Here is an 18,264-nt window from a genome sequence, read left to right as displayed (position 1 = left end):
CCGTGGTGGTATGCAAATCTTTGTCAAGACTCTGACTGGAAAGACGATTACTTTGGAAGTCGAGTCTTCGGACACCATTGACAATGTCAAGTCCAAGATCCAGGACAAGGAAGGCATTCCTCCTGACCAGCAGCGTTTGATCTTTGCTGGTAAGCAGCTGGAAGATGGTCGCACTTTGAGCGACTACAACATCCAGAAGGAGAGCACTCTTCACTTGGTTCTTCGTCTGCGTGGTGGTAACTAGGGAGCGAATGCGCTCGTGTTTGTGTTTTTATGATACTCTTTTGAGGCGTTGGGACACTACGATAAGCGGCGGGCATAGCCTGGGCCACATTGTATTCTTTTAGCTATACCACTTGCGCAGACAGCGATTACAGCGCTGCGCCAATACAGAGTCACTTGAACTCGTAAACAATTTGTGCATTCTGTGATGTATCCGAGCGCAGTATGCAAACGCGTTGTTGAGTATTTTTGTAGGACAGAGCGAGGTGGCGACCCCACCAGTGACATGTTTTGTTATGGTGGGGGCGTACAATTCTTTTTCTGCCACGAGGGGCAAAAGCTTCAGGTTAACTTTCCTAGAGCATCAGCTTTTTGCGTCCAGCTAATCTATATGGGCTATCGACTGCGCGACACGGGGTAAAGCATTACTATAATGAGTCTAATGTACTCACGGCGAGAGCATTTTTCTTCGAGGCGTACTCTGCCACCGAAGTAAACAGAGGCCAACGAAACCGCCCAGGGCGACAAGGACTCTGCAAAAGGAGGCCACAGCGCCGCCAACTTCCCTGGAGAAAGGAGGGGGACGGTAGCACATCAGAAAGAACCTGGCCATGCCTTCGTACTATTACCACTTGAAATTTGAGCTGTATCCAACGAGCGACCCGACTGCGTCGCGCATCACTGCGGACGACGACGACCACATTTGGCTGCCAACACCACAGACAAGCGTGTTTGGCGACTTGCCGGCGCATTCTCGACAGATCGACGATATAGGTGCTTCAGAAAACGGGGTCGAGCCGCAAGCGTCGACGCTGGACTGGAGATTCGGCCGCGTGAGCATTGAGACGGTTGATCCGGCTATGGAAGCTGAGACGAGCAGGAACGGCGGCACCATCGCGGCGGCCCCGTCTCTAGGGCCCAGCTTTGCCGGTTCGGGCACGGCGACCAAGGCGGCCTGCGTGCGGCTCAACACGCACCGCACAAACGTGGGTTGGGGCGTGGTGCACTTTTATCGCGACGAGCAGGAGAGCCGTGGCGTGGTGGCGGAGCAGTTTGGTGTCGGAGAGGAGGGGGAAGAGGAGGAACCGGACTGCTCAACGCTATGCGTGCCCGCGGTGCCGGCGTACATGGCGCCCGGCGACCTTTGGGGGTTTGTCGGCGAGCGATGGCGTGGGGACATTAGCCACTGCCGCATGGTCATGACGGACAAGATGAACAGATATCTGGTGCTACTCAAGTTCCGCCACGGCAAAGTGGCGAGGGAGTGGCAGAAGAAGTTTGACGGGACCGTGTTTAATACGATGGAGGTATGCACCTCGCCGACATAGAAACTGCAAGGAAAGAGAATAATGTGCTGACCTGTCTGCAGCCGCAGGTTTGCCACGTCGTGTTTGTAAAGAGTATCACTTTTGAGTCTTCGGCACGCAACTTAACCCTACCGTCGATACCATCATCGTCATCGGCACCAGTCTCGAATACGCCAAAGCCGTTTCCGCCGCCGACGCCGAACCTGGTGGAACTCCCGACGTGCCCCGTGTGCCTAGAGCGCATGGACGAGACGAGCGGCATCATGACGATTCCGTGCTCGCACGTGTTTCACTGCACGTGTCTGCAGAGCTGGAAAGGCGGCGGCTGCCCCGTGTGCCGCTTCACCAATGCGGCACCCGGCAGCGCAGCCCTCGCCGACGCGAACCCGCTTAGCCGGCCCTTTGGCTCGCACGTCTCTAACCTGTGCAGCGTGTGCGACTGCGCTGACGACCTGTGGATTTGCCTTGTGTGCGGGTACGTTGGGTGCGGGCGATACAAGGGCGCGCACGCCAAGGACCACTGGAAGGAGACGGCGCACAGCTTCGCGCTGGAGCTCGAGACACAGTACGTCTGGGACTACGCGGGCGACGTGTGGGTGCACCGTCTGATCCGCGACAAGGGCGACGGCAAGGTCGTTGAGCTGCCAGGGCGTAGTAGCGATCGCAGCGCAGAGCCTCGCGCGGCGGCAGAGGACGAGGACGTGGTGCCGCGCGCCAAGCTCGACAACATGGGTTTCGAGTACACTCACCTCATCACCAGCCAGCTCGAGTCGCAGCGCGCCTACTACGAAGAGATTCTCAGCAAAGCCGTCGACAAGGCGGCCAAGGCGTCCGCGGCGGCCGAGTTGACCGCCCAGCAAGCGGTACGCGCGCGGGAGCAGCAGTCTGCGCTCGAGGACCGTCTCCAGACGCTCAGCATGCAGACGCTGCCGCAGCTCGAGCGGGACCTGGGACGAGAGCGGGCAAAGGCGGAGAAAAGCGAGACGCTGGCGCGCAGTCTGAGCAAGGCGCTGCAGGAGGAGAAGCGCGTGAGCGAAGGGCTGATGAAGCGCATCGAGCACCTGGGGACGGAGAGCGAGGAGACCAAGAGGCAGCTCAAGACGCTGACAGAGGAAATGGCGGAGCTGAGGGAGATGAATCGGGATCTGAGCATGTTTATCTCGGGGCAGGAAAAATTGAAGCAGATGGAGATGCAGGGAAAGCTGGAAGGGGGCGAGCTGGAGGGGGGAAGTGCGAGTGTGCCGGAGAAGAAGAGTAGGAGAAGGGGGAAGAGGTAAATGGAGAGAAACTTGGATAAGCGTTAAACTGTATATTATGGGAGCGATATTAATATTGCATTCTTGTTCACAGTAGTACTATACACATGTATTGGTTTCTATGGCATGCTGTGAAAAGTGTTCACTGCATGTAAGTTAGCGTCGTGATGTACCGTATTCCTGTGCCATCTCCTCCTGCTTCCCGGGTGGCACTTTATTCACATTCTGATGCTTCTCACGAGTTGGCCCATTTCAACGTTTCCGCTTGCTGAACCACGTAATAAGTTGGCCTTGTTCTTAACAACCCACTGAGCATGCCGTGGTTTTGCATGGTGCATGCAGCCACCCTGTGGTCGCGTTCTCAACCTCAAAGTAAACGCGGAGGAGAAAAAAACAAGATCAGGTCTTGATACACATGGAAAAGGCAAAGTTTTACTTGCTGTTGAGCTTATGACTTTTGTTTGGCCCGTTTTCCTCTGTCGTGTCCACGTTGACCTCTCACGACTATTCAAAGGAGGATGTGCTCCAAACTCGATGGCAAATACTAAGCAAGACGGTGGAAGAAAGAAAAAAGAAAAAGAAAAAAACCTCATATTCTTTTTCGACGTGTTCTTGTCGCACAGTCTGGTCGACCGAGGGAAAGACCGGAGACAGAAAAGGACGTCCGAGGGTAAGCAAGCCGTCGGGCTGTCCGAACCCACCGACCGGGTGGACGGCGCGGGCCAGGCCGCTGTCACAAGCCAATTTCTTTCTGACAGCTCGGAGCTTGAATGAATTTTTCTTTTTCCTTGTTCTCGGCCGGGAAGAAATTTTTTAGGGGCAGTGGAGATTGATCAGGTGCCGCGATTGCCTCTGCATTTTGTGGCTGTGACAAGGCTGTGGTGTGTAGTTAGCATGTAAATTGACGACGACAGGCATGGGTGCTATCCATTGCCGTATTTGCTGTTTTGTACCACCATCTTCAGTGCAGAAGAGCAAAGCAGTTTGCATCTTCGTAATCGACCTGCAATACCTTTGCATTTCGGCGCCGCGGGAGAGCGATGGGGCTCGACCAGAGACGACAGCCTTGCCCGCAGGCCGGACATCATGACCGCTTCCGGCGTGCCGAGGCCGCGAGGTCAGCGGCGAGAGGTGGTTGTGGGCTGCATATGCAAGGCATTCCGGATGGAAACCGTCTGCGCCTGATAGCGCGATTATAGATTATGGTTCCTGATAACAGTTCATTCGGGCCGGGCTTATGCACCTCCTTGCGGTAAGTGTGGCGGGATGTGGTCAAGGTGAGGCCGGAGAATAGGGAAAAGAGCGCATGTATACGGAGAAGATGATGATTAGGGATGAGATAATGGCGTCACATGCAAGCCGTGTTCGATTGCAGCCTTTTCTGCAGCAGCATGCATTTCCATCGAGTTTATTGCGGTGTAGTCATACTGCCCTCGTGCTGCGAGCTTTTCCTAGTGGTAAACGCGAGGTACCTAACTTACCTATCCGTACCTTATCAAACGGTCTTTTCCAAACCTTCAGCTACCTATCCGTAAACGGCGGCGCGACGCTTGAAAACGAAGAAGCCAATCCACATGCCTAGCGCCATCCGGGGATCATCCCTTGTGCCTTGTCTTGCCATGATGGGCCTGGTTGTCCATTTTTTTTTTTGTTGCTTTCTTTTTTCCAATGGCTGATGGCTGGCAGCAGCAACAGAGGTCTCCACTCGATGACCTAGAGCTGCAGCTGGGCGCCGCCCAACCATTCTCCTCACCAATCTTGGCCCTGCGCTCTCGAGTACTCGACATTTAAAAACAATACAACCACTTGCCTCCATCCTTCTTTCCCCGTTCCCACCTGACCGATCCGATTCGAAACGACATTTTCCGTATCTTTACTCGTTAAATATAATCATTCGCGAGCCGGGCCCTGCGCGTTCAAAAGATAACGGCAGAGACGCGCAGACCTTTCATACCTAACTACCTTCCTCGACCCTCACTCGCTTCCCCCGCGCCGACGCCCGACTACAGAGATGGCCTCGCAGGCCACGGCAGAAAAGCCCGCGGGCCCTGCCTCCGCCGTCGCGGGCCCCAAGCACAAGCAGAATCAGAAAAAAGAGCTCTACCCCATGGTCAACTGGAAGTATGACCTCTTTCTTCACGTCATGGGCAACGTCGCCGACCTCTTCTTCCGCGAGGTGGTCTCGCGCGGATCATGGAAGGTGCCGCAGTCAGGTCCCGTCCTGTTCGTTGCTGGACCTCATGCCAATCAGGTACGGAACTTTTCTCTACAGTTGAAGCTCCGACAGCTTGCTGCCACGACGGCGACGCTAACCCCTCTCCCGCTCAGTTTGTCGACGGCCTCATCCTCCAGCGCACCCTCCGCAAAGAGGCCGGCCGCCGCGTCTCCCTTTTGATCGCGCAAAAGTCGGTCCACGGCTTCATCGGTTGGGCCTCGCGGCAGGTATCGTCGGTGCCCGTCGGGCGCGCCCAAGACGCCGCTACGCCCGGCTCAGGTACCATCTACATGCCGGACCCGATCGGCGATCCGACGCTGATCCGCGGCGTGGGCACCAAATTCGGCGAGGGCGAGGGCGAGGTCCAGGGTATGCTGTTCCTGCCCTCGGCCAAGGGCGTCAACGGTGAGAGCATGAATATTGAGCGCATTCTCGGTCCCGACGAGGTTCGCCTCAAACGGCCCTTTAAAGGCCGCCTCGCCATGCAGCAGCTCACTGGCCGTGACGACATCGACGACGACGGTCGCTTCACCAACAAGGGCCTCCGCGGCGTCGCGCCCGGTTATAAAGGCACAAAGTACAAGCTCGCTCCGCATACGGACCAGACGAGCGTCTACGAGGCCGTTTTTGACCGCCTCCGCAACGGCGGCTGCGTCGGCATCTTTCCCGAGGGCGGCTCCCACGACCGCACCGAGCTGCTGCCGCTCAAGGCCGGTGTCGCCATCATGGCCCTCGGCGCGCTCGCTGAGTCGCCCACCTGCGGCCTCAAGATTGTGCCCGTCGGTATGAACTATTTCCACGCCCACAAGTTTCGCTCCCGCGCCGTCGTCGAGTTTGGCAGCCCCTTTGAGATTCCCCCGCGCCTCGTCGACATGTACCGCAACAACCAGCGTCGCGAGGCCATTGGCCAGCTGCTCGACACGGTACATCAGGCCCTCGGGGCCGTCACCGTGTCGGCACCCGACTACGACACCCTTATGATGATACAGGCCGCGCGCCGCCTCTACAACCCGACCGGCAAGAAGCTGCCGCTGCCGCTCGTCGTCGAGCTCAACCGCCGGCTGTCGCAGGGCTACGAGCGCTACAAGGATGACGAGCGCATTTTGGCCTTGTCGCGGAGCGTCAAGGAGTATAACGCCCGTTTGCGCTACCTTAACCTCAAGGACCACCAGGTTCAGTACGCCAAGCTTAACTTTTTCGTCGTACTTGCCCTGCTTCTCTACCGCTCCGCCAAGCTCATCCTTCTTTTCTTCTGCTCTCTGCCGGGTCTCATCCTCTTTTCTCCCATCTTTGTCGCCACCAAAATCATTAGCCGCCAAAAGGCCAAAACGGCGCTCGCCGGCTCAACGGTCAAGATTCGCGGGCGTGATGTCATGGCAACGTGGAAAATTCTCGTCGCGCTCGGCCTGGCGCCCACAGTCTACCATATCTACTCTATCTTGATTGTCGCGCGCGTCTGGTACGACCGCTTCTGGGGGTTGGTGCCGGCGGCGCTGCCTCTCTGGCTCGTGTACCTGATGGTGTGGCCCACTATCATCGGCATCACGTTTGCGGCGCTGCGCTTTGGCGAGGTGGGAATGGACATCTTCAAGTCGCTTCGGCCGCTGGTGCTGTGCGTATTTCCATCGTCGGGGTACAACATCCACCGCTTGCGGGAGCAGCGGGCCAAGCTGAGCGCGCAGGTGACGGACGTGATCAACGAGCTGGGGCCGGAAATGTTTGACGACTTTGAAAAGACGCGGCTGGTGCCCGATGCCAAGCACGAGCCCCCAACACCGGCGGGCGAGGGCCGGCGGCGCGACAGCGAGGCAAGCATCGACATCTTTGTGGATCCTCCGGTGGACGGGGTGTCATCGCGGACGCTGCCGCGCAACGACTCGTTCAGCAACATTGGACACGTGGGCATCTTCTCGACGCGGCCGCCGTCGCGGTCGCGTAGCCGGTCGCGATCGAGCAGCGCCGGGGGTGGGCTGGGCCAGAGCGCGTTTCCCATAAGCGGCTTCACGACGCTCGACTCGGCCGAGGGCTTCAACGAGGCGACCCGTAAGATTCGGCAAGCAATGAAGGACCGGCGCAGAAAATCGGACAAGATGAAGATGGAGACGGGTGGGGACGATCAGGCTGATGATAGTGATGACGAGGGCTACGATGAGGCGAGGAAGAAGGATATGTGAGGGCGTTTTGAAAAGTGGCTTTATTTCTCGAGCTTTCGTATTTGTCTACTTTTGGTTCTTTGGAACTGAGTTAAGCGTCTGACTTTGGTCCTGGTTTTTTTTCTTCGATTTCATTTTACATTTTTGACAGCGTATATTGTTTTGCTATAGCAAATTCACAACGTATCAAGCGGCACATGGTGTTCCATGTATCCATGTACCTTGTGCCACTCACTCCTCAGCAAATTTTATACGGTGACGACACATGGCAGCACCATGTCGTCAAAGCTTGGTGGGCAAGAAGAGCTGCACAGGGTGTGGTGGGGTGGCGAGAAGCGAAAGGCAAGGCCACCTGGCCCTATCAAGAATGTCGTAATGCAACTGACGCAAGGCCACAGGGGAGGGGTTCGTAAGCTCGAGAGAGTGGTTGGCTGAACAGGATGGGCGGATGGCGGCGCTGCGCCCGCCAGTGCGGAGCAAAACGCGGAGGGCCGAGATGGCGGGTTGCAGCCCAACGTTGGCGGCGGGCAATTGGGGGTGAAGGATGAGGGAGGGGGTACTGCTTAAACTTGGTGAAAGGGCCAAGTTCGGCTTCAAGGCTCGGAGATGGCCAATTGCCACGGGTCGTCGCGCGCGTCACTGTAATACACGCCAACTATGGGTATGAGCATTACGTGTTTAGTTGGCTTTTGCGCAGCGTCAATTGGGACCGAGATTTTTCAAGAAGCTCGGGGTCCGACCTGCAGTTGCCTGTTACAGTTGAAGACTTTTTATCGAAACAAATCGACGTCAGAGTATATATACATCTCTACTGCATCCTTCACTTCCTCTCTCTTCAACACTTTTTTTTCTCCCCCTCCCTCCTTTGCCTCATCATTTTGAGTAACTATTTTACTCACATTCGACCTCTATCATCTCCTACCTCCATATCCCCGCTGACCTCATCCATCGACCCCTCCCCTAGCGGATTTCCCGGGCTCATTAGCCGACCACGTTCTCCTTCGCTCATCCCACCCCAAACCCGTTGGGCCGGTGCTGATAGGCTGGAATTATTTGATCTGATAATTCTCGCACCCACCACGGTCCCATCACCATTCACCACCACCATTCAGGGCCGAGCGTTTTGCTTTCTGTAATCGGCTGGCCCTTTTCGATTCGGCAGCCCACTTTAACGCTTCTCCGCATGACCACCAAAACGATTAACAATCCAAGCAGAATAAGAGGAATAAAAGAGTAATCTGGGGGACCGGGTACATTTGTGTTGGTGCGGAACTTCGGAAGACCCAGACGCCAGTTTATTTCCTATATCTACCCAGCCCACGCACCCACCTTTTTTTTTCCCTTCTTCTTTTTTTTTCTTCTTTTACGATGGCACCGACAGCCACGCGTCGCAAGCCCGTCAAGCAGAAAATGGCCGTCTCGTTCAAGTCGCTCATGTCGTCGGTCCTCGGCCGGGGTTCCGACGGCGGGCCCACGCCCATCGAACAGCTCTTCCCCAAGACGGACCCCGCGGTCGACGGCGACGACTGCCTACATGATTGCGAGGGGTGCAGCGTAAAGTACCCGCGCGGCTTCAAGATTGAGACCGAGGACTACCTCTATGGGCAGGTCAAGGAGTGGGCGACGCATGTAGTTGTCGCCACGGGCAAGTCGGACTGGGTGCGCGACAGCGCCGATGAAAAGGGCAGCGTCATGGAGGCGATTGAGAAATCGGCGCCCAGGCCCGCCAACGGGGTAAAGTCTCTTCCTATTCATCTCCCACTGCGCATCTGTTGTCTTTTATCAGTATGCGCCGAGCTAAAAACCTCTCCGCTAACCACTTTTCCATCTCCAGAAAATGAAGTTTTCGGCGTCCAACATGCCCACCCCCAACGACACCACCGACTACTCGGAGCCCACCACCGTCCTGCTCCTCCCCGCCTTTACCCTCGTCCGCAACGTCCAGCCCGCCAACGTCTCGCAGCTCGTAACCGACATTATCGACAAGGCGCCCACCAACCGGTCCCCCATGGCGCCCTTTTCCCTACCCGCCTCGGTCCCCGGTGGCGGCGGCGCCACGCCCGATCTCATCACGAGCAGCTGCCCGCACAGCGCCGTCATCCTGCTGTGCAGCCAGAAGACGCGCGACGCCCGCTGCGGCCAGAGCGCGCCGCTGCTGCGCAAGGAGTTTGAGCGCCATCTGCGCCCGCTCGGGCTCGCCCGCGACTTGCACGACGAGCGGCCCGGCGGCGTGGGTATATACTTTATCGACCATGTCGGCGGCCACAAGTACTCTGCCAATGTCATGATTTATCGCCGCGCCAACGCCTTCGATCATGACCAAAAGGCGACAGTGGCGACGAACGGCGCGGGCGAGAACGGCACAGGTGAAAACGGGGCCGTGCCCGTGACGCCGGACATGGGCGCCGCGCAGTGCATGTGGCTCGCGAGGGTCCGGCCGGAAGACTGCGAGAATATCGTGCGGTACACGGTCCTCAAGGGCAAGCTGGTCAAGCCGGAGAGTCAGCTCAGAGCGGGCTTTGACCGGTGCAAGGGACTGATGAGCTGGTGACACATGCGGAAGGGGCCTTTATCTGGCATTTGTTCTGGGCGTTTTGGGAAATTGTTTCGGATAGATACCGAATGGTTTGAACGGTACATTACATTGACACGGAACCTTGATTCTTTGAAGCAGCATGAAGAAGGATGCATTTCGACGAGCATCGTCGTTGCTTATACACGGTTGAAGTAGGGGTGGGAGCCACGTCTACGAGCCAGTGCTTTATCACATATTAGAAGAGAATGGCATTGCATGACATAGATAACAAGTCGGCCGTGGTTGAACAACAATATATTATGGTCAAGCTAGCCTGCATCTCTTCAGCATGTATAATACATGACATTGCTTGTCCCCATCTTATCCTGGCTGCCACCACACCACCGAGACAGACTTGATCACAATAACATGGCACTCGACAGAAAGACTGAGATGAGAATTAAACGTTTGTTTAGAGAGGGTATATATATTGTTCATTTTATTACACATGAGCCATTGCTGCGTGCTCTCTTTCCGTCCATCTATATACCAAATGCTTTCCGGGCTTGTCAAGCTGAATGCTGATAATTGCAGTAAATGACAAAAAACGCCGGTGCTCCCAAAATCAAGTAAGAATAGTCATCCAGACGAGAATCATGACCAAAGAACCATAAAGATGTTTATCCCAGATAAAGATGATGAAAAAAAAAAAAATCAAAGACCATAAAGATGTTTGTCCCGGATCAACGATGAAAAGCAAAGACCATAAAGATATTTGTCCCAGGAAAAATGATGACTCCATCCCATTTATAAACGCCATAAACACGCCGCTGGTGATAAAAATGTTTCCGATAAATGCATATTCATGTTCGTAAACATGTCCTTTTTCGTTTCCATGTCGTCTCGTCTTTTTCTTCCCCTCTTTCTTTCGCTGCATTTTTTTGTTTGCTTTACCCAACGCGCGGAGAGTAGAGATTTCACACGCACTCTCTCTCGAACAGCCTGCCTGCCACTCGGCAGACTTGGACAAATTCTGCTGCAACGATGGGAAGAAAAAAGCAAAAAAAAAAAAAAGTGAACTCCCCCGCCCCCTCCCCCTTCTGCCGCACAGCTTCATCATGAGACTTTTGCGTGTCCGCGGCAGAAAAAGGGGGGTCCGCCCCGGGGACTAGTCGACAATTTCCTGGCTGGAGCTGGAGCTGGAGCTGGTGCCAGACTGGACGCTCCAGCCCTGACGGACCATGTGGATCAGCTTCCAGATGCCAAAGGATACGGCGGCGAGGACGGCAAAGAGGATGATGATGATGATGGCGATGACGTGGTTGCGCTGCACCATGATTGCTGTTTGTGGGATTTGGAGGGCAAAGGAGCCACTCCGATGTTTTGAGATTGGTGTTTGTGGTTTTTGTATGCGTAGCCTTTCAGCGCTGATGACGATGATGATGATCTTTGTATTGATGCCCAATACAATGGTGGTGGTTGTGGTGGTGGTGGTGGTGGTGAGGCTCTGCTGTAAGTGGGCAGTGGATAGTAGAATGATCCAAAAAATAAGTAACGCGGTTACTATCTTGAGAAACAATTGGAATGCTCGAGTCTGTTGATCAAAAAAGGTATGAGATGGAATGTTAGGGAAAGAAATGTTTCTTGTAGCATGTGCGCGCAGTGAAGAGTTGATATACGGCCGTTTCCCGCCACCTCTTTTGCGCCTCGAATCAGTGCCAAACAACACAAAAATTAAAATAAGAGGCTGGTGGTTACACGTCCCCCCCGACGCTTGTCTGGGTTGTGTGACAGCGTGCCTGACATGCCCTGTAATTCCCCTGAGATCCACTACAAGTCTCTGGAGAAGAAAGGGAAAAAAATCACCCCAACCTCCCCCCCAAAGAGAAAATGGCCGCTAAAAAAACATTTCCCAGTGTGCCCAGCCCCCCCCCCCACCCTTCCGCCCAGTGGGGCGCATTCCAAATGGGCGGATTTTCAGGCACCCGAGGTCTGGGCAGATGCCAGGAACAAGGACATTGTCTCTCGGCAACCAGTTCTTCTTTGTTTTCTACAAGCTGCTCCATTCAAAGAATTGCATTGTATTTGTCCCGAGTTTATTATCTTCTTCTTATTTGATAAACACTACCATCGACGCCGTTCAGCTATAAAAGGGCAGACTACCCAGAGATTTGCATCCATCGATCCAATACCGCGATCATACTCCCTCACTATGAAACCGACAATATAAAACCAGCGGTCAGGAGAGAAGTCGCTGACAAAGTGGAAATAAACAGGTACAGAAAAAAGAGGAATTAAATGTCCAAGGCAGCATCATCCATAATCAGACCAGCACCTTCTCGTCCTCGTCCTACTCCTACTCCTCTACTTTCCCATCCACCGTACCGTACACATGTTGTCGAGCTTCTCAAGACTCCTCGGGTTTGACAATCTTAACGTGGCGCTCATAGAATTGGAGCATCTGCGAGTCATCATTAGCAATCTCATTTTCTCTCCCTCTTGTCCGTCGCCCGCGAGCAACCCACCTTTTGCGGGCACTTGGCGTAAATGACGCTCGTCGTGTGCCGTGTCTTTTTGCCATTCTTCCACACCAGGTACACCATCAGCTGCCCCGTGCCCTCGTCCTGGCATGCATCAATCGCATCAATGTCGTCTTCCCACGAGCCGGCCGGCGGGCTCCATGGCTTTGACGACGCTGGCGGGGATGTCGCCCCCGGATGGCCCGCCCCGTTGCTCTTGCGCGATCGCTTCACCGGCGTCGGATCCGCTGAACCGCTGACGCCCGCCTTGCGTCCGCGCTTCTTGCCCGACGCCGCCGTTGCCGTCTGTTGGAAGATGCTGTCGCGGCCGCCGATCTTGTTAAAGTATTCCTCGAGCACCTCGTTGGCCGATTCCCTGCCTTCGCTGTTAGTACCTAGCATTCGACATCGGTTTCGCGTCATGGTTGGCTTCGTACTCGAGATTCTCTTCTGGCTCCCACGTCATGTCCGCCTTCTTGTCGTAGCCTTCCCACTTGACGTGAAACTTCAATGAGCCCTGTATCGCTTGGTCAGTAAGATAACCTGCGCGACCGGATCCCGCACTCTGCATTGTCGCTGCGTACATCTTCATCAATCATGTGTTTCTTGATGGCCTCGACGATGAACCTGCAATAGCGCATGTCAGTTTTGCCCTGCGAAAGCGCCTCCGTCGGCCGTGTAACCTACACGTCCTCCTCGCCCTCCTCCTCCTCATCCTCGTCTTCGTCATCGCCGTTTTGGGCGAGGCCGGCCTTTTCTTCCGGCTCAGCCTCATCCTCGTCATCGACATCGACATCAATTGCTTGTGGTTTGGCTGCAGCTGCCGATCGTCGTGCCGAACGGGAATCGCTATCGTCATCGTCGCGCCAGCTCGCTACGGGCAGATGGGCATCGACATCCGAGCTCTCGTCATCACTAATCGCTACACGGCATCCCACCAAAAAATATGTCAGCAAAAAAACTCGACTAAATCACCAGAATCGTGCGCAAAAGAAGCGCGCGCGATTCACACACGATTGGCGCAATTTAACGCGGTTGACTTTTGCCCAGCCACCTCTCACGGCAGGGAAACACGGAAAAAAACTAAGACGTACCCGGGGGCATCGTGGGCGATGTATTATCCTTCGAAAATAAATTTCCAAAAAGTCTCGAGAAGCTCATAGAAAGACCTGGCTTGTTTGAACAGGGTCGCGAGGCAGAGTGGTGCTGCTTCCGGGTCGCAACGGAAGGAGGCAGCTTCGTCGCATCGCGCCAGCGGGTTGGCTGGGCAAGCAGCGTGAGGTGTTGGCGATGCGACTAGGTCACGTGCGCGTCGCTGCGCGTTTTGGCGCCAACGTCCGCCGCCAGCTCGCCCTTGACTCTTCAAACCGTTATAACAAGGTTCTTCTTCTATGAAAATGAAAACAAATCGGCCTTTCCGAAGTTGAGTAAGATCGATGCTGTGTATTAGAACTTTCGTTCATGATCGAATGTGCTGCCGATGCTCTCAGTCACCTGGTCGTGAGCATTGACGCGCATTGGGGCGCTATGAAACACAGAACCGCTGTAAGTGACGGGCCACTCTGCGAACATCTGAGCCTTCATGTTGCAATTCCAACCCGCATTTCTGCTACGATTCAGATTCATATACTCTGCTTGTCGGTACGACTCGCAATGAATTCGATTCTACCTTGACGGTCCGCGGCGGGCCATCCCGGCATCAGTTTCTGCGGCTCGTCGTCACCTCTCTCCTGTCCTCTTTGGACTACCACGAATGCCTTTCCGTACCGCAAGCATCTTTCCATACCATAAACATCCCTTTGACGCAGAGAATGCCAGTGTTTGCTCTGGAAATGAACAAAGACGTGGCATCTCGATCGTGTCCATGCATCCGCTGGTGGCTAACCCGCCATGAACGGGTCCGCTTTGACCTTCAGGTAATGACTGTCCTGCACGTCGATAGCCTCGGATGAATCACATTTAATGACAAGAGTGATGCTGTTTCAACTTGTGCTCGGAACGTAAAAAGGCAAACGCCTCGCAGCATGCATGCCCGGCTCTATTGGCCGAGCACGCCGCGAGCACTACACTGCCACATGGATCACAGTTACAACGGACCTTGGCAAATGGCTGGAAAAAGTGCTGTGCCCGAGATTGGCGACGAGTCCTGATAATCAAACCTTGATTACTTTTGGCCGGCACGATCTCCTTTCCTGTTGCCCTCTTATTCGCCGCATGCAGTGTCCTTACCTGTAGTTAGTTTACGCCCCAGCTTGTTTCTGCTAATACTGGGACTCGGCCTGCCCCTGGCCCCCTGCGTCAAGCCACCAACGGGGAACCCAATTGTCCACGCCACTCCGCGATAACGCTTTCGTTTCGAAACATTTTTATCTCTTATTTGATTTCAATGGCTGTTTTGATTGACGTGGCGAATCTGCAATCAACCTTTTCGAGCATCCGGACCTCTTCTCTCGTAGCGAATGGCTCCGGAGCTGCCTTGCCATGCCATGCTGTAAAGTCTGGCCCCCTGTAATACCCAACTATTCATTCCTAATAAGCCCGTTGTCAGACGAGGCTTGCAGCAACCGGGGCCAGGATACTCGATCTTTTGGACGTTGTCCCCGTTTGCCGGGCTTGCCGCCCACCGACTGGTCCTTTTGTCTGCCCGGCGCTGATCTCTAGCCATTGTTCCTGACGACGAATGTTGCATTTATTTGTCCCCGATCTACATGTGGGAGCGCCCTTAGCCACGGTATAGGAGTATTAGTCGTTCCAGACCCAGCGTTGCTTGTCGTTACAACCTCAGCAGCGTTCAGGCATTGGCTGACTGTAGTAACCCTTGCTGCGCTTCCGTCCATGGCTTGCAGTCATTGGTAGCGCGACTATAAACTGCGGTCTTCTTGCATGCTGAATCGATCACCTGACTGCTTCACAATCAAGTCGCCGCCTTGGTCGTCGATGTACATAGCTGCCTCGGAGGCTCGATGCACAGTAAATCACGACTTCACCCTCGCCATTCAGACGTGCGAATTGGGAATATACCGATCTCGAAGAAAGTTTCGTAGTGCAACAATCGCGACTTTGATTAGCAAGGTTGTTTCTGAATGCAATCTGGTCCGCTTGTATGCAACTCGAAGCGCGCCAGCAGGGGTGCTTCTATACTTGGCATGAAGGCACGCCTGCGCTCGACTTCGACAGTAGCAGTGTACGTCTCTATTGAAGCAGATCATCATCACGGCAACGAACAACGGTGCAGACTCGTCCCCACGTAGTCAGGTCATCAAGAAATCTCTTATCCGTAAGCAAGAGCCGGTGCTACAGTGGCATGGCAATTGGCGTCTGCACCAGTAAGGGGCAGCTGCGCCTCACCTTGGAGTCTTGGACTAACACCCGCATTGCCAACTCCAGTTAGGAGCTATCACTGTGAAAGCACCGTAGAGACGTGGTCGGTGCCATCCATGCGCGTCGTTAGCCCACACTGTACGCCGCTAGTGCCAGGGGCCGACGCAGGTGAAAGCGTCCTCGGCCAAATGCAGTGAGCTAGGTCTTGTGAGAGCTTCCACGTACGGTACAACGGATAGTTATGCGAGTGTTGGTGAGAGTTTCAATTTTCAAAGTTTGTCAGACGGACTGTGGACCGTCCATGTCGTGCGAATGGTACTAGTATTGCCAAACTCGCCAAGAATCTTGTCCGGAAATATACTTGTAGAAACATGTTTGAAAAAACGGGAAGAAGACGGGAGCAGCACTTCCGGCGCATGTTCTCCGCAGATCTGTCATGCATTCTTGCGGCATTTCAAGGTAGCCAGGGCCGACTTCAAACACTGATCAGAATAGTTGCATGGCTGTGGGCCGAGCTAATCGAAAGAGCACCATCCTAACCAAGGTCGTGTGTTCTCGATTGATACCTAGCTCGGGCATGCAACCAGCACCATCTGGACACTGGCTCGGATTAGCTTCAACGCGGCTCTTGTGTAGCTTGCTCATTCTCTTCAGACTGCGGTCTGAGGCGATTACACGTCCATAGTACTGATAAGGTTGTGCGGCCGAGTATCGTCACAGCGCGTTGCACACAGCTTGTCTGTATAGACAGGTTAACTGATATTAGAGGGACAGGCGTACATTTGAGCTTCGAGGCTGGCCGGGGAATGGCTGTGAGGTGCGAGTTTGCCAGCTCGCAGTGTAGTCTGGCTTTGAAAGCACGGTCGTTGGCCGCGACCTTGGCGAGTCGGCGACAGAACATCTGGACATTGTAGCGCCATATTCCCGCAAAGCGCCCCCATACGATGGTCCTTGTTAGATACATACAATCCGCATAGGAGGGGCACCGGCCCCTTGTAAGATGATGGAGGCTCGACTCTTCTTTGAGGGCTCAGGCGTAGCCATGCGGCCCGTATGCAGGCGGGCCTGCAAGTGCAGGTGCAGCAAATTACCAGCATGCACAGGCAGGTGCATATGCCAACTCAGTCCAGGGATGTGGTTGAGGAGCCTCGCTTTGAGATGGAAGCAGGACGAGGACAATCTGAAGACTCCGTAGCCGTGCATGTTGCCTGCGCGAGAGCTGTGAGGGCGGCAAGACGAGCGCGGAGAGTGGTAGATTGGGTGAAATTGATCGAGGCAAAGCAGCCTTGCTGGAGGCGGGTCTGGAGTTGGAAACGAACGGCCGAAGGCTATCGGCAACTGGCGGGTGTCTGGCTGGTGGCAGGGCCCTAGCGGCCGTTCAATGGGCGGCTTGTTGTGCTTTGCTGTACAAAAGGTTAAGTAAGGGCGGCCTATTTTTGTCACCAGCGGAGTGACAAAGACGTGCATGAGGGCTTGCCAAAGGAAGCATGGTATTTGCCAGGCAAGCAAAACTGTTCATATGTGATCCATCTGCGATCCACTCGGTGTGAGTGGTGTCTCTGGAGACATGGCAAGGTGGCCGGAGGGGAACGAGAGCCTGGTGAGGGGAGGGCCGACGAGGTCGGGGCCAGGCAATGGCGATCAGCCACGCTGGCGGGCGTGCTGCATATGGCTCGCTTCTTTAAATTGCAATATAAGCAAGCTGCAGCCGGGCATGTGGCTTATCGATGTCGCAAGAAGGCAGCCCTAGTGCCTGGCCGGACCAGGAATCGTGGTCCAGCAAGTCGGGATCGTTTGAGACGGGAGGCGGGAAGGGAGGGGCATGGTCAACTTTGAGACCGTCCAATCCATGCCACGTACTTGCAATTAAGCGAGCTGAAAATTGAACATGATCCGGAAGCGCTTTCTCGGGACGATGCATGTCTCTGCTGTGAAGCAGAACATGTCATGGTGTGCAAGGCCACGAGCCGCGAGACTGCGCGAGGGGAAAAAGCCTTTGGCGTGCGAGACAGACAACGCTGGATATTGGCTGGCCGCTGTTGGGTCGGGCCGGCAGGCAGGCGACAGGCAGGCAACATGGCAGGCCACGGGTATCAACAGCTCGTCATGCAGCACAAGAGGATAGCATACCTACCTACTGAGTATGTAGGGATACGTATGTAAGCAGCATAATAAACAGACAGCTTCGAAGCATATCAAAAACAGCGGCCCGTTTTGGTGGCCATACATATGTCATGTATACCTTTACCGACTCGCACTTTGCATCTACCGCTGGTCAGACAAGGTGGCCAGGGCCAAGAAGGCGACCACGCATCATGGCTGCAACAAGCACACCAGCACTGGGTAGGTATTCTTCGCGCTCGCACCCACCAACAGACAATGGGCTTCGTCTTTGCACGCGTCTCTGCTCTCGAGACTCTTGGCTTCCGCTCTGGTGGTAGTGCCATGTAATAGCTAGCGCACACAGCGAATGCCCTTTTCTGCCAGTGCTTTTTAGCTGCATTTGTGCTGAAGGAGGGGCTCGATACGGCGCGGCCCATTTTGCGCCCCGAGAGGTTCCACCCCTGACCCGGAGTCATTATTTGAGGAGAAAAAAAAATGATTAAAGAGGACTTACTTGAACCTCCTCATCTTCCACTCTTTCGCTCTCTTTTTTTTTTTCTTTTCTTCGCCGAAGGGCAACGGCTGCTGGAGGATCTTGTCACGGCGTGGAACTCTGCTTGATGCTCGCTCACCTTCGCTAGTCTCTGCCCTCT

General features: G+C 54.8%; 5 protein-coding genes across 5 annotated transcripts in view; 4 read left to right on the top strand and 1 right to left on the bottom strand.

Moving 5' to 3' along the window:
- BBA_03881 (Ubiquitin subgroup) overlaps positions 1-244 on the top strand; it is a gene marked incomplete at both ends in the record, with an annotated part of 896 nt that extends 652 nt beyond the window's left edge. Inside the window, one exon of the mRNA XM_008598978.1 lies at positions 60-244. Within this exon, the coding sequence (XP_008597200.1) occupies positions 60-244 (185 nt within the window). The remainder of the gene's footprint in view (positions 1-59) is intronic.
- Positions 245-833: 589 nt separating this feature from the next.
- On the top strand, positions 834-2,806 carry BBA_03880 (RING-10 protein; the record flags this gene model as incomplete). The annotated part of the gene is made up of 2 exons (XM_008598977.1): positions 834-1,529; positions 1,592-2,806. The coding sequence occupies 2 exons, from the start codon at positions 834-836 to the stop codon at positions 2,804-2,806; spliced, it is 1,911 nt and encodes a 636-aa protein (XP_008597199.1).
- Positions 2,807-4,796: 1,990 nt separating this feature from the next.
- On the top strand, positions 4,797-7,174 carry BBA_03879 (acyltransferase-like protein; the record flags this gene model as incomplete). The annotated part of the gene is made up of 2 exons (XM_008598976.1): positions 4,797-5,036; positions 5,114-7,174. 2 exons carry the CDS (start codon positions 4,797-4,799, stop codon positions 7,172-7,174), a joined length of 2,301 nt encoding a protein of 766 aa, XP_008597198.1.
- Positions 7,175-8,521: 1,347 nt separating this feature from the next.
- On the top strand, positions 8,522-9,704 carry BBA_03878 (actin patches distal protein; the record flags this gene model as incomplete). The annotated part of the gene is made up of 2 exons (XM_008598975.1): positions 8,522-8,887; positions 8,988-9,704. 2 exons carry the CDS (start codon positions 8,522-8,524, stop codon positions 9,702-9,704), a joined length of 1,083 nt encoding a protein of 360 aa, XP_008597197.1.
- Positions 9,705-10,836: 1,132 nt separating this feature from the next.
- On the bottom strand, positions 10,837-13,291 carry BBA_03877 (chromo domain-containing protein; the record flags this gene model as incomplete). Its single annotated transcript, XM_008598974.1, has 6 exons — positions 10,837-11,178; positions 12,194-12,572; positions 12,625-12,704; positions 12,772-12,814; positions 12,875-13,109; positions 13,282-13,291. 6 exons carry the CDS (start codon positions 13,289-13,291, stop codon positions 10,837-10,839), a joined length of 1,089 nt encoding a protein of 362 aa, XP_008597196.1.
- Between the last annotated feature and the right edge of the window lie 4,973 nt (positions 13,292-18,264).

This window comes from Beauveria bassiana, assembly GCF_000280675.1.
Source record: "Beauveria bassiana ARSEF 2860 unplaced genomic scaffold BBA_S00008, whole genome shotgun sequence".
Taxonomy (NCBI): Eukaryota; Fungi; Ascomycota; class Sordariomycetes; order Hypocreales; family Cordycipitaceae; genus Beauveria; species Beauveria bassiana.
Note: the sequence above shows the minus strand (reverse complement) of the source record. Positions and strands in the feature narration are given on the sequence as shown.